Genomic DNA, 15,589 nt, shown 5'->3' on the forward strand with positions numbered 1-15,589 from the left:
TTAAAGGAAGGTCCTGTAGGAAAAAAGTAGGAACCCTACACCCTTTCCAATAGGGGTGGTAGGGTTAGAAAGAAGCTCCTGAGCAGGTTGGAAACGTGGCAGCTGCAGAGACATCCATCCAAATAATTTTGCCCAAAAGCAGGTCTGTATTTTATGTATTTACAGAACAGAGCCACAGCTTCTCCCTCATGCAGGACCCACACCCTGCAGAGCCAGATTTGGAAGAACAGGGGTCAGTTAATGGAGCACAAGTGAGGCCAGAAAGTTGTGGACCCCAGTCCTGACCTGCCGCACAACACGGCCCCAACACCACAGCCCCTCCTGAACCTTGTCATGGCCCTGTGTGCCTGTCCACCACACCTGACAGACCACAGTAGTGCCTCACRCACTGGAAAACAGGCCCTCTCAGAGGCCTCTATCTCCAGGTAATAATCTGAACTGGGGTTGGAGCCAGGGAACAGTTGTATGAAGAGAGCAACATCTAGAAATCACACCTGAGTGAAGCTGCTCTTATAGCAATATGGTCCAAAAGCTTTTGAAATGCGAGGTGCTCCATGCAGCGGGGGGGTTTGAGCTAGGCAGGTGAGGAAGTCACCCCATCTCCTGCTTTCCTCCTTTCCCAGTTCCTGAGGCGTGATTCAAAGCTGATCGTCTGCTGCAGGAAATAATTCCGAGCCCGCCAACAGTGACTCATTCTCACTGAGGCTGAAGAAATTACTGAAGAAGAAACAAAGCTGGGATTATGAACTGCCAAATACTGAACTTTCCCGTTACACCTGGCAAGCCTCGGAGCTTTATCAACAGAGCCTGGAAGCGCCACCCTCGGCARGGCTTCATTATGAACTGGGGAGCCTGCAGAAGGACAGACTCCTGCCCTGCTCCCGGTCTCCCTTCCTCTCCCGGGGAGCTACGAGGAGCTGGGAAAACGCTGTGGCTACACAGTCCGTACATCCTCCTCGTCCTGACTGGTGACATTTCAGAAACACGCAGACAGGAGAAACCTCAAGGCCATTGCTGACCTTTCTGGGCAAGACAAATTTCTGACATGCCTGACAGCTATATCGGAGGAAGGCAAGGAGGGCCAGGTTAGCTTTGCAGCCTTCGTTCCTTGATGTGCTCTTTGCTTGGCTGGTCAAGCCCCTCCATCCAAAAAAGGAAAACAAACAAAAAAACAACCCTCCCTTGCTACAGCATTAATGCACTGTGTTGTGAGGCTAAAAAACARAACTCTTTCTTACTCTAATCAGAAAGTTCCAATAGATTAATACACTCCAAGACTCCCATGGCCCTGCACATTAAAACTGTGCTGCTAATAATCTGTTATCCCCCAAATTATTTCATACCTATTTCTCTGGTTTCCTCTCATCTCTCTCCTAATATTTCATCTTTAAACTGTAAAACTTTTAAAATCCGCTCAAAGYGTGCATTTGTCTTACCACGTTGCCATGGGCGAACACCTGATTATTGGTGGCTTCTGAATAGGAGGAAATAAAAGCGCACGTTTGTGCCTTGGCCAAGGCGAGGGCTCTGCGCACAGAAGGGTCTGTGTTCTCTCTCCCTTGGCAGGGCTTAGCCACCTTGGCTACTCTAGGGGAGAGGAGGCTGCTGGATTAAGAAAAGTAGAAGTAAAGAAGTAAAAAGACACTGAACACATTTGGAAACTAGGAGACAAGCTAGAGATTCACTACTTGGTCTAATCATAGGCTAGTCTAGTGAGCCAGGTTAGGCTGGACTCCTCCACCACTCCTCCACCATGATTTGCAGATATACCACAGATAGCGTTAAGTCCTATGTCACATATTCCAAACCTAGTTACTGCTCTGGCCAAGCCGCCAGGAGCTAGAAATCCTGGATGAGCATGGCAGAATTGAAAGAACTGCTGAAGACTCTTCACTAACATCAATTCCCTTTAGCGCTGTCATCTTTCCTGTTAGGCTGTTGTTTTGGGGCCGGGCTGTGTAGAAAGCATAGTTAAGTCTTATTTATTTCTGATAGAGTTGTTACTTGTAGTATTCTAATAAGTAAYTGATTTCTTTGGTAAATATTAAGACCCCCTTAAATTTCACACTCCTTTCCAGTAGGAAGGACACTCAAATAGTGGAGAGGTTACTGAGAGCACAACAGATGAAAATGGTTGGTTTTAATGCAGCCACAGCAACAACCAAACATGGTCACATTGGTCAAAGCAGCAATTAGGAAGGCAAGACTAGGCTGAAAATAAATTCAACCTTTAAGAAATACGTAAAGGTAAATACATCTTTCCAGGAAAAGTGTTCTCTAAAGTAAATGCTCATGAAAAAGCCCATTTCCTTTGAGCCTAAATGTCTTTCAGTTGTTTTTCTGAAACAYAAAGTTTGGCAAGTTCTACAAAATACCTTGCAATTGACCTTTCTGTCAGCCAAGAGAATCATTAAAATTCTCACCTCATTTAATACTTCCCCCCGCCGTCGCTCCCCACTATGCAATTTACAGGGAGATAAACAGTTTTGCTGAATATGCAGCAGCCTCGTCACCATATTTTAATGTGRGGGGACAAGAGAAAAAGCTTTTTAAGGTGCAAGCACCTAATACGGGGCTTCACTGATGTGCGAAAGACGGAGTCCCCTCCAGAAAATTTGCAGCCAACAGAGCAGAAGACCTTTACCCCATGTCTGGGATGTGCCACATCTATCTGAAAAGTACAAAACTTGGGAGTTTCCTACCTGTTTTTCCTCGGACTTGTAGTTCAGTACCTACAAGAAATGCAGATTCATTGATGTGCATTAACCAATGACTTCATATTACTGCTACTGTCTCCAATCAAAGAATCATTTACGGAAAACAAGGGCAGAGGGAACAACATGGTTTGGCAGCTTTAAGATGATAAGCCCAAAGCTTTATCCCCTYTGTCTTATATTTTTATGTTAAAGTATCATGAGATATTACCATATTTTTCATTATTATTTGTGGTTCTAAATACTGCAGCACAGTGCCAGATGGCTAATATTCAGAATAAAAATAATGCAAGGCCAATCATAGAAAGACTCAATGAGCATATAACAGCATGTATTCATCCCACTTTCCTAAYGTACCCAGTTAAAATATTAGCAGACTTAAAATCTGCTTTCCAATTAAGGAGAAAGCATATCATAGAATTATATTTACACATGTGTGCTTATATATACGTAAAATATAGATTTCCTTTCAATTTTATTTGCGTGTTTCAAAGGTCTTAATACATGTGCACATACTCTCTCACTTTTTGGAAGGTTGGTCTACCCAATAAGGAAAACCAAATAGTTTTAAAATGTATCAGGATCATAAACACAAACCTTTTTCCAGAGATTGTTATTGGTAAAAAATACTTTTTTTTTTTAAATATATAAACAGCTTGAGTCCTAAACTTAACCAGATGGAAACGTGCCTACAAAGAGTTGGACCTAATTCAGAAGAGACTGACAGCCAATAGATGAGCCAATTTAGACCATCGTATGCCAAAAATGGTCAATCATGTTATCTTACGTGTGACTACTGTGGCAGATGCCAACCCTATCTAAACAACTTTTAAGTATCTTTTTGGAAGACAGGATTATTTTACACCCGTTTTAAAAATTCATAATAATGCTTGATTTTTCTGGAAGCGTTCCACTTCGTTTCAGCATTTTCACAAAAGATTTTTGTTATTTTAAGGATATTTTTATAGCCTGCTAATGAAATAAATGCTTCCAGTCCAACCAAGGATGATTAAAAAAACCCCTAAACTGCAGGTCAGCAACACTTCCAGGTTCATTTTAATACTAAAGCTCTACACCTGTGCAAATCAGTTCAGCTTCTTCAGCTCAAACATTTACTTTGGAAAGCCAAGAGAAATGGGACAGTAAGTGTAGATTAAATGCACATCCCACAGCAGCTTCTCTAAAATAAAGCCTAACATGAAAATAGAAGGACATCTTTATAGTGAATTATTACAAGCAAAGCGTTAGGGTGTGTGTATGCATGTGCGGGTGTTTCACAGGTGTATGTGTGTGTGTACATATAATTCCGTCTCCAGGAGCTCTTTTCCCTTGCAGGAAGCACACTGACAGGTATGCTGTTAATCTGCCCCCGACGGCAGCAGGAAAGGTCTCCTCCATCTCCGCAGTAACCTTTACACTCCCTCCAGGGAATGCACTGCCGGTATTCTTAGGGTTTTTTTTTCCCCATCATGTACTTTATTTGCATAAGAATAGACAAAAAGGGAGAGAAAGCCTTACTCGGTTATTTGTCCACCCTGGCAGCATCGGGCTGTTCGCTCTCCAATGCATCACATAACCTCTATTTAAGCCCTATATATGCTGTCAGCGTGGTTTCTGTTTGAATTCAGTCTGAACTTTAGTTTCAGACTAAAGCCCTAGGAGATCTCAGGTGATGAGATTTCTCTATCTGTTAGATTGAAAGCTACAAAAAACAGCGTAAATACTTAGCAGATCATCATCTTTCACGGGACACCTTGAAAAGCTACATTTAAAAAGATTAATGTCTTCAAATTTATTGTTTCCACAGAGAATAAAGTTGTCCTTCCAAAAAAGGCAGCAGTTCTGCTGCACAGCCCATAGTTTGGGTGTCTTTGACAATCATACACAGAGTTGCAATTTAATTTTCCATTGATATAGCAGGTAATTGCACTGCCCCTGTGAAGCAATGTAACCTCATAGGGCACCATGGAGGCAGGCAACTGATCTACAGGACTTGGGGCCAGGTTTCAATTTCCAATMTATTTTCACACGGTCTTTTCTGATACCAGTCCCAAGATTGAGATGCACAGAGATTCATCTAGAGTGAACCCTTAACAGGAAATCTGGCAAGTTTTTGAGATCTTATAGGGAAAACTATACATGCCAAATTATGTGATCATTTTCTTATATCGTTCCTCCTTTTCAAAAAGACAGTGGTGAATCACGTATGACAGGAGAGCTTGACCGCAATGTTGGCACTTGAGACAACTGTCCTGGGAAGGTCCAGCCTCACTGAAGATTTCTGTACACRCTTCCTGGTCGTACGACATTGAATCTTCTGCTGATGAAAAGACAAGAGCGAAGGTACCTGCACCTTCCTCACACGAGGCTTTCCCCTAGCTAGTCTCTGATCATGTTGATCTCGCATCTTGGCAACACCTTGGGCTCCACTCTGCAACCATGCCAAGATGTTTCTGCTACATCTCATGGAGCAGTCCGACATCACAGAAGGGGACCACTGACTTATGTTTTAGTTTGGTAGTTGCTCAGGATAAATACAGAAACGTCTACAATTCACTTAAAGGAACTGCTAGAGCCAGCTTAATCCACAGGAATTCTTCTTCTCCCATTTCCCACCCTAAAACATCCCTGCAAATGTATTCACTTTGGAGGAAGGTCTCATGTGAAGAGTCCTTGCATGTCCTCGAGTTCTGCCCATTGCACAGAATCACTGCAGTGCGTTGAGCCACAAAGCCATGAGTGTGTGTTCAGCTCCCATGCAGACAGCTCYGGCCATGTCCAAGCACTCTACAGCAAGGACTCCCCCAGGTTTCCGTCTTTTCCTTTGCTCATGCCTACTAATTAGTATATGCACTTATTTCCTGCAGCCAAAGAGAAACAATTAGTTGACTAACTACTTTTTACTTTGAATCAATCATTAGAAGTGCGTTGTGGTCATTCACACAGAAGTTCACCTGAATTCTGAGTCTTTGAGGAGCTCTTTTGGTTCCTGCTTTGGGACACAGCTACTCTGTTTCCACCACAAACCACTTTCACTCMCTGCAGTCGATAGGAAAAACAAATATACTTAACAGATATTTCATAAACGCTCTCCAGATTGTCACTTCTTCCCAACGTTTTCCAGTTGACTGTTATTACAAGACTCATGTAAGTCACCAGCAAGCAGTGCAGTCCCTTTTTCTGCTCATCATGTTCCAACTGATGGCGTGAGCTGTCACATTATAAACTCAGAGTTGTCAAGCAGCTACAATTTCTGGATTTAGTAAAACAGCTTAGCATTCCTTTGAGCAAACTACTTAAAAGACATATATTCAGTGGAACTGAAGGTCTGTAAAAGCCTGTGCAGGTTTCCAGTTAGCACAGGATCAGCAGAGAACCTCTCAAATGTCAGGAAAGCAAATGCTGGTCTAAATCACAGGGATGACCTTCTATTTCCAGAATAAGTTTCTGCTGAGACTTTGATAGCTGTGACTAACAAACTTAACCATTTGAAGGATTTCTTAAATGCCTGTTAAGATGATTTGGGCACTTACTTGTTAGAAATTGGCTGCTTTCTAGTAGGCCAAATCCACTGCTAGAAAATTTTGCTCCTTAAATTAAAAACAAAATCCACAAGATATAGTTCTTCAGAAAGCAGTTTTTGCCAGTTTCTGGAGTTGAAGTCGTCTTTCGTATTTCCCCACTGCTGCCATTAGTGTTACATTCATTTGACTTGCTATGAAATTTTATTTATGAGGCAATATTTTCAAAATTGCAGTCCACCTCCAGTCATTCCTCCTCTGATTAACTGTAGCCCGTCTTTCAATTTGTATATTCAGAGGCAGCTAAAATCTTCTCCACGCTGAGACTGTAGGAAAAGTTGCACATCTGGTGAAGGAAGCTTTCTGTGGTCAGCTGAAAATTCCCAGCATCAAAAATCCCACAGGATTGATAGGAAAGGCTAAGGAGACTATATACTACAAAAGACCATGTACTACAGAGAGCCGACACCGAGGCACACATGACAAAAGACATGCTCTTTGCAGCAGCTCTGAGCAGAGATACGGGGTTCTAGCAAACACTGTTTTTGAGGGAACATGCCATTCAAAATGGTTCTTTCCACGCTGCACGAATCGTTTGCATGTATCACTTTCTGCAAGACTATCTCTGGCCGCTCTGCAAGCGCTACTGCGTAACACGATCACAGACAGAGCCCCTATTGAAAACCAGGTGCCTGCACAGCCCGAATAATGCATAAAACTGGGGACAAAAGACAGCACGGAGCAGGCTGCTGTTGTTAGCTGCCTCATATTTCAGGCTACTTACCTGGCCAAATGGGAAGAAGCAGATGCTGTGGCGGTGCTCACTGCGCAGCACTGCATAAAGCAAAGCTGTCCCCGCAGGACAGCTGCTACACGGGAGGCGCAAACCCGGCACAAGGAGCTGCTTTGTGCCCAGGCCCATCCCGCCGAGGTCGCTCGCAGCAAAGTCCTTTCCCGGGCAGCGCTCTGCCACGGCGGGCGAGGGAAAGGAAAGCAGCAGCCCTGAAAGGGAAGCTGGCAGTGCTCGTGTGGGCTGGCAGACAGGAGGGCTTTGAGGGAGAGGGTCCAGAGCAGAATTACAGTCTGGCTATGGAGACAAGCAAGGGAGAAGAGGCAGCGGAGCCGAGCGAGGTGGAAAGGAGGGATGCATTAAAGGAGGAATGCAGACAGCAGCCATGAGAACAACCCTAGGAAGCAGCCGAGATTATCGTGCCCAATACAAGTGATTTCTCTTTGCTCAAAGTGGTAAGATTCAAGGCTAAAGGAATACTGCAAAACCTCACCTGTACTCTTGAGACCGCAAACATACGGAGCTCTTCTTTGCATGACGGGCTGAAGGGCTCCCTCCTGGCCTCCATATCTCCTCTCTGAATTTCTTTTCCTTCACCATTTATATTTAAATGCTTTAAAATATTGTATATTAAAAGTTACTGTATTGCACAATTAATCATTAATCAGATTTATTAAGTCATTCGCCTATTTTTGCCATGGACACTGTTTGCAGAGGCAAGTGACGTGTCCAGTAACATCTGCTGTAGCCATTCTGTGGTGGACACACATCTCACATCTGAACGTCAATCAAGTCCCTCCAAACTCAAAGATAAACTTCAGCTGTTCTGTGACAATTTTCAGGTTACCAATCTTTTCAAATTCCTCCCAGTCTCCACTCTAAACAGTTCCCAGATCTACATGTGCACTTGCACAAGCGCGTAAGTCTGGATCAACTCRTTACAGAGCCAAGTCTGCCAAAATTTCCCTGTTCCTGCTATAGATGTTTGCGACACCGACTATACAACCTGTGGGAGAGGTGCCCACACAGACCACACATCCATCTACTTTATGATAGAGCAGCTTCCCCATTTAAGTAATAATATTTTACATTACTACATTTTAGTAGTTTTGCTGAACTTGTGAATATTTGAATAAGCTCTTCCTTAGAGCTTCCTCCCAGCAGAGGCTGGAGAACTGCCATAAAACTCATGCTGGTGCCAGCAAGATCTACAATCCTAGATCCAAACATCCAGATCCTATYACCAGCACCATCCCCAGCACAGGCTTCTTAAGAAGCTCTTCTCCCTCCCTCATATCTTGCCAAATGCCTTCAGTTTCTTGACTCACCCAACAATTAACAGCATCATCAAGCCATGATAGTTATTAGCTTTCACAAGTTCTGTAAATTCTCATTTTACCAGAAAGCTTTCCCTGTTTTGTTGTTGTAAGTTCGATCTTCTCCAAAAACCAGAAACTTTTTCAAAAAAGTTTTCACCGTTGTGTGAAAACGCACCCAGGCCATTTCACAAATCATGCACCAGCAGTGCCCAAAACCTTCATTCCCATGAAGGGACCAGCTTGATGTTCACATTCCACTTCGTCTAACAGGCTTAAAATGAAAATTTCTCCTCTTTTCACATTCCACCTTTTTAAATATTTATTGGTGTCACTGGCCTCTAAAGTGCCCCGATTTCATATGCAGAGCACTTCACAGCACAGTCAAGATGACACAACACAGGTCAATATACAGTGTTTAAGCCTGGTTCTTCATCTCTAACAGAAGGGAAAATTTCTCTCTTCTTTTCCCCCTCCCCTGTCTTGAATAAAGTTGATAGCTTTACAAGGCACATTTTGTCTTACATAAATGCTTTACTTGACAATTTTATAAAGGGCTACAAAGCACTGAGAACTGGAAGTGAAATGTGTGGGGAGCCGAGATGTCACATTAGTCTTTCATCTTTAGGAATGCTATTTTAAATTCTGCCCTAAGTCATAAGTAAAAATGCATTTTCCCCCTTTTTATTTCCAAATAATAAATATGCTGTGCCACTTGTACAACTGGCACTTCTCATTTTAGAAAGAGATGCTGGAATAAAACTCGAAGTTATCTGAGGTCAAGATTATACTGTAGGAGACTTACAGCAAGGCAGCTCCAGGAGTTCAGGATCCTGAAGTCTAGGAAATTCAGCTCTGTAAGGTCCTTAGATATCTCTAACTTGCCTCCATCACCATTTCATCAATGACATCACCATTTCAGAAAGGACAACTATACATCACAGTACTGCTCAATCCCTTTGCAACTTTTTCTTTAAAGAAAGAAAATTCCCCAGCTCCTTGGAGAAAAATGACAAATTCATCAACATGCGGATAAGAAAACATCCACTTGCCATCAAAGCTCTTATCCTGCGGGCAGACCAAAGCTGTAATTTCCAGCAGGGATCAGGGCTGAAGGTAGCAAAGAGCGTTTAGATGCTACATGACCAAGATAAATGTCACAGAAAATTCCTCACTGGAAAACAGTACATGATCGATAGAATACTAAATTGTCACTTCTGCAACTATTGTTTGAACACAGATGGGTTGTTAAATGAGCATGGTAACCTCAAAATGATTCCTAATTTATGTGACGATTATAAAGTGCTGGATTTGTAATTACTGTTTTCCTTGATGCACACATGCAACTCAAATTAGCATTAATAGAAGCTATATGTATACATGGAGAAAAAACACTCCCATTATAGTTCTTTCCCCTCAAAAATTAATGAGGGGATTTTTTGTCACTCAGCATTCATGGAATATCCCTGCACAATATCATTAAAAGATTTAAAGATATAGCAAATGAATCTTTAGAAAGAACAGCTGGAAGTTCCTGTAATCAGACTTGGGGAACAACAAACACGCAGACAGAAAACCCCAATCTGCTCCAAGATCTCACGTTCAGTCGCTCCCGGCATCGCAGGGCACTTGGGGACCACAGGGCTCAGCGACAACTGCTYCAAACAGGACAGCCTGACGGGTGCCTAAGCACCTCACATCAACACGAAGGCGCTACCAAAACCAGGTGCCACTAAGTAAAAAATATTCCCTGTTTTCTCATCAGCTACTGAAAAACTAGCATTTTAGCAGAAGGAAAAAAAAATCCATCACTAATTAGTGTTAGTTCAAAAGCAGGGCTCAAGCGACTTCTGCAGACAGCTCTGCTGCTGCCGTTCACCAGTTCAATGATGAGGAGGTAAAACAGTCTACTCTCATAAAGATGTGATGCAGTATTTTAAAATAAGCAACAGTCAAGCTTTTAACAACAATTTTCATTCTCATCTGCACAATGTGCCTAATGTGAGTGCTCTTCACATGTTTTTGCAGCTTGATACGTTGAAAATTAAGGGCATATAAAAGCTGAGGGGGAACAGAATTTGGGTGTGCTGCATGAACTTACCTTTCTCTGACTGATCATCTGGAGTTTGGTTGCCTAATGCTAACCCACAGCCCTATAATTTGCTATCAGCTTCACTGTCATTATCAAGCACTGCAAACAATTACTTTTACTAAAAAAGCCAATTCAAAGCTTCCCTTTCTGGGTGGAAGAGCCATACTCCCATAGCTGTTATTAAAATCATCGCTATTCTTGTTCCATACGAGTGACTGACAAAATATCTGTTTCCCCTGGAAATTGCTGCAAAGCTGGAGGAGTCATTTTAACAGGACACCCATGTCTATTCACAAAGATAAATCCTTTATTTAGTAATAATTAGCTATACACAGATGAACAAGAGTCAGGGTAAGAAGTCTTCCAGCAGATGTTTATACAATGTGGTTTTAAACTAGCCTTTTTTGTTGCTGCTGAACATCTACCATCTTRCTGTACAATGTATATTTTACATTTCCATCTTCAAAAGAAACTTGAACATAATTTAAAATCCGAATTAAGAGATGTATGCAACTAGTAATCCATGTAACAGCTCTGCTGAGAGTAAACTGAGAGGTCATCTGCAAGGAGCAAGGTATGAATCTCCACTTTTGAAAACCCAAACCAACCAACCGATACCCTCAAACCACAAGTCTGCTAACTTGGAGGTGAGAACAGCCAGGGAAGCACAGTTCGTGTCTTCACATTCTGTGCCCAGCAAGTTCTTGCATGGAAATTAAAATTAAATTCTGTAGGTTTAGAGTCAAGAGATGAATACGAACTGCAAGAACCAATCATTTCTCTGCTCACTTTTCAGACTTGCACATTGCCTTTAATAAGAGGGAGAATGGGAAAGAAAAAAAAAAGGGGGGTTGTCTCCAAAACAGCAAACACTGTTCTTAYGATGATCTTAGATGACTTTGATTTTCAACCTGCTACAAGTCCACCAAAGTTCCAAGAACATGAAAAGCTGATGTTCTGAAGAGTGATGTCCCAGACTACAGAAGAGCAGAATTACCAAGATCCATAGAGGCCATCAGATTTTCTATTTCAAACTGTAAGGCTTTCTAAAGAGATGCTGTATAGATCGTCTCAGGACTCAGTACACTACGCATCTTATTCAAATCTCCAAAWCATGACTCTCATAGTCAACAAGTATCATAAATGTCTGCTTAACATGGTGATTTTTGGAGTCTTGGCATATGAACTAAAAATAAAAAAGCYAGGGGAAAAGTTTTATCTTCTTGTAAGCAAAAGAATCACCAAGTATTGCTTCTACAAGCAAAACATAACCCTATTTTATTCTTGCATCTCTGACAGAATAGTGGGAGGCTGTGGCAGCACAAAATCCTGCTCATCTGCAACTCTTCAGCTGTGCAACAACTTTCTGCATTTTTCGAGGAAGCTTTTCCCATTTAATTTGGGAAGGTGAGGGGGGAGCGGGGAGGATGAGAAGAAAGCAAAAAAAMCTTTTTGCTACAATCAGTAATGAGTAATCTCCTCTCCCTTGTATTGGACCTAAAGAACAGACAGGCACCCACGGGAACATTCATATAAATCCACAAACAAGTCAGGAATGTTTATCTAGCAACTCTACGGAACAGGAAATTCTCAGTCATCTCTCGGAAGTCACTGCCATCCATCCTTTAAAATAAATCCTCTCCTGTATCACAAGCCTTCTCTTCAGAAAACGCCTTTAAGAGTTGCTTCCCATTACCCTGTTTGCTTAAAGCTGGACAAAGTTGCAGAGTATGGATTGGCTTTAAAAGAAAAAAAAGAAAAAGATTGCAAAGACGAACACCAACCTTGCAGCCCTGTCAAACCCTTGGCAGATGTAAGCAAATTTTGATCATTACTGATCCTCACCATTTCAAACGCTCCCTTCTCCCACACCTTCTCGAGCACTTGCAAAACCTGTCCTCAGTGATTAAAAACATCAGCTTTGGATAACCACTTATTCATCTGCATCCCTCCTACCCTCCACAAACACAACTTTGGCATTAAAATAGCTTGTGGTTTGGGGATTCTTAAAAAGCCCTTAAGGCTACTTTTCCTTCTCTCGAGGTAATCACTGGGTTTTCAAAGCCTTGTAATGTTGGCAAMTGCTCATGGAGGGGAAAAAGGGGAAAAAAAGCAACCAAAACCCCAACCCACCTTCTCTTCCACCTTTCAGACTAGTGACATCTACAACTTGTGCAGAAGGAAAAGGGTGGTCAGGATTGAAATACTRCTATTTACAGCCTTTGTACACTACCTGCTGCACACAACAGGAGACAAATCATTTAATTCCCAAACTAGCTCTTGTGGGAGAAGGGACGTTTGGTTTTTGCTAGGCACGATATAAGAAAGGGAGAAGCCTTAACTCTTGCTAACTGGTTCTGGCAGTTCAGAGATAACTGCACCTTTATAATCTACCACACCACTATTACAAATTAAAAACGGAGACACTTGGTTAAAATAAAAAGGACATGGCAAATTAAAATAATTCTGGACTGTCACTATGTTAACAAGGCTTTACTTTGCTTCTGCGCTCCAAGGATGAAAGCAGAATTCCTTGCATTTGATGTTATTGTTAAAGGTTTTTTTTTTTTACCTGAGGATTAATAATATTTTTTTTTTTGCATCATTTTAATAGTGAGAAAATGAATGACTAGCAGAAAAGATGAAGGTTTAACTCCCTTTAAGTTACTGTTGCTATATTCAGCTGTGGAGAAAAGCTGCAACAAACAAAAATGCCACTACGTGCAGCAGTATTGGCAGCACCAAATCCAGTACTTTGCTTTGCTAGTGCCCACACAGAGACATCTTGCACCTGATTTACAAATCTAACTTCATCAGTGTAATTATACTGTGATAATTCCCCAGAAAAAAAAGTTATTTTTTCACATCAAGACAAAGATACACTTTTTCCTATTAAAATTTATTTCCCTCTCTCAAATGAGGAATTATACCAGCATAGCTCCTGATAAACAGACACAGGAAATCTCCCTGGAGATGTCAGGTCTGATTGTACAATCCTGTGGTGTCCTGCAAGTCACCAAAATTGAGGTTTCTTGAGACTGAAACAATACTGAAGTTGTGAGATCGCTGGAGCAACATCATCCATGTCCATCTCTCATTCCCAGGTTCATAGATTGATGACAAAAACTTAGGGCAGTCCTCACTGACTCTTAATTTCTCCCTAAGATCATGCCCAAAATCAAGGCGAGTGCATTCTGCTTTGACTTCTACTTTGATGCTGATGTTGAAGATACAGAATTTGAACTTTGATTTTTTTTTTTCCATTTAAGAGAAAGCTTCCCGTTCTTAATATTTGCACATTTTGTATAGTTTCTGTAAAGTCACACTGTATCTTTTCAATTTCAGATTTTTGTCAGCTCTTAGAACTTATAGCTCTTGTTTAAAAGAACACTAATACACTTCCTGGATAGTCCAATATGAAAGGTGCTCTGGAGCAGTGAGATGGATTATTTCAATATTTAGTTTGCTACATGGGGCCTCTAATATTTTGCTGGGGCTCCTGTCAAGTTTCACAAGGAAGAACTTTTCAGACCAGAGCACCTCTGAAAACTTTAAATTGCATCTTCCTCGCTAGCAAATGATTTCAAATTAGCCCAACTACAATTCAAACACAACTTCCTTATCAGCCATTAAAGATGATAAATAATGTAAATTGAGCACAAATCTGTTTACAATTTAATGATCCATCCCAAGTAACTACCAGGAGAATTTATCGTTACCTAAAAACTGCCATAAAATATACTGTCAGAAGGAATTTTGAATTTTTTTTTTGAGAAAGCTCAGCTCTTGCAATGCCATTAAATATCAGGGATTTGTAAAGATGTAGAAATAAGACTTCTTTGGTTGAAGTTACATTTCTTTGAGAAACAGTTAAAAAAAATGAAAAGAAAAACTGCAAAACCCAGGAAGTTTTTGAATGATGAGTTAAAACCAAGAGCTGTGCTTCACTGCAACACTGTGCATATTTAACCTGTTACAGAAGATTAATCCAGGATCATACTTAGCAAGAACAGTTTCCACAGCCTTTCACACTATTGATAATTTCTTCTTGCAGTTTCTTCCTCTCCTCCTCTTTGGACATCTGATTGTTTCTCTCCTCCCACTTCTGGCTGATGCCACTACTCTGCATTTTGCTGCTCTGTGTATGCCACATCTCGGAATAGAGATTGCTGGGGCTGGCCAGGAGGTCTGCATGTCTACCACGTTCAACAACTTTGCCCTGCAAAAGAAGAAGTCAGCAATCAATATTACCAGATCTTCAGCAATCCTAGCACTGCCAACAACCGGCTCACGGCAATTCTGGATTAGGAGAAGGCTGAGGCAGCAAAAGAAGACTGAACATGTGGAAAATTGCATTTGGGTCATGCTGCACAAGGGAAACAGGGAGCTGTATTCTTAAATTTGTGTAAACAGGAGTATAGACTCCTTTTCTCAACCTGAACAAAATTAAAGGCTACAAATATGAAAAGTTTTACCATTCAAACTGCAAGTGCTCTTCAAACTAAAGGTAGAAATTGTTCTACAGCAAGATGTTAAACTACTAGTGAGAAAGACACATGGATGTACCAAGACAAACGTATATCTATCCCTGCTTGCTAAGAGACATACTTAAGCTAGGCTGGAAGAAGCTGAAAGAGAAGAGCAAACACAAGTGATTTATAGCAGTTAAGCCAAAAACATTTAAAATCGGATTCTAAAAGCAATTAATGCAAGTTGTGTTTGCAGAAAGGGGCCACAGTTGCTTCTGGCATTAGAAGTGCCATCATGAAAACAGAGCGAGCAGCTCAGTTCATCTGTGCCCTCTGTTGTGAAAGAGCAAAGCTGATTTATTGACTATCGTACTGTGGGAAGGGGAAAGAGGAGGAGGAGGGGAGAGCCCAGACCCTGCAGAGAGCCAAGCACCACTATTCTGCAGAACAGAGACTCCAGTCTTTTACATGAGAGGGCCATTTACATCCACCAACTTCAAATAATTTGTCCCTTCTCTACCTACTCTTTCTCTTGGGAAAAGAGAGCGTTATATAGACAACTACATGGATTTTATATTAGTTCCAAATTCTAATCTACAATTAAATCTACCTCCTTGTGACAGCTGCTGATGAACATGCTGGGAAATAAAATTGGGTCTTGTCATTTTTATTAGTAGTCGTGCTGGT

At 41.5% G+C, this 15,589-nt stretch overlaps 1 protein-coding gene across 2 annotated transcripts in view; it reads right to left on the minus strand.

Moving 5' to 3' along the window:
* Positions 1-11,078: 11,078 nt before the first annotated feature.
* ABCB7 (ATP binding cassette subfamily B member 7) overlaps positions 11,079-15,589 on the minus strand; it is a 31,564-nt gene continuing 27,053 nt past the window's right edge. For both annotated transcript variants that reach the window (XM_026038923.1, XM_026038922.1), the window contains one exon: positions 11,079-14,652. In XM_026038923.1, coding sequence (XP_025894708.1) covers positions 14,434-14,652 — 219 coding nt within the window. In that variant the 3' untranslated portion in view covers positions 11,079-14,433. The remainder of the gene's footprint in view (positions 14,653-15,589) is intronic.

This window comes from Nothoprocta perdicaria, unplaced genomic scaffold (assembly GCF_003342845.1).
Source record: "Nothoprocta perdicaria isolate Ctin4 unplaced genomic scaffold, notPer1 scaffold_22, whole genome shotgun sequence".
Taxonomy (NCBI): domain Eukaryota; kingdom Metazoa; phylum Chordata; class Aves; order Tinamiformes; family Tinamidae; genus Nothoprocta; species Nothoprocta perdicaria.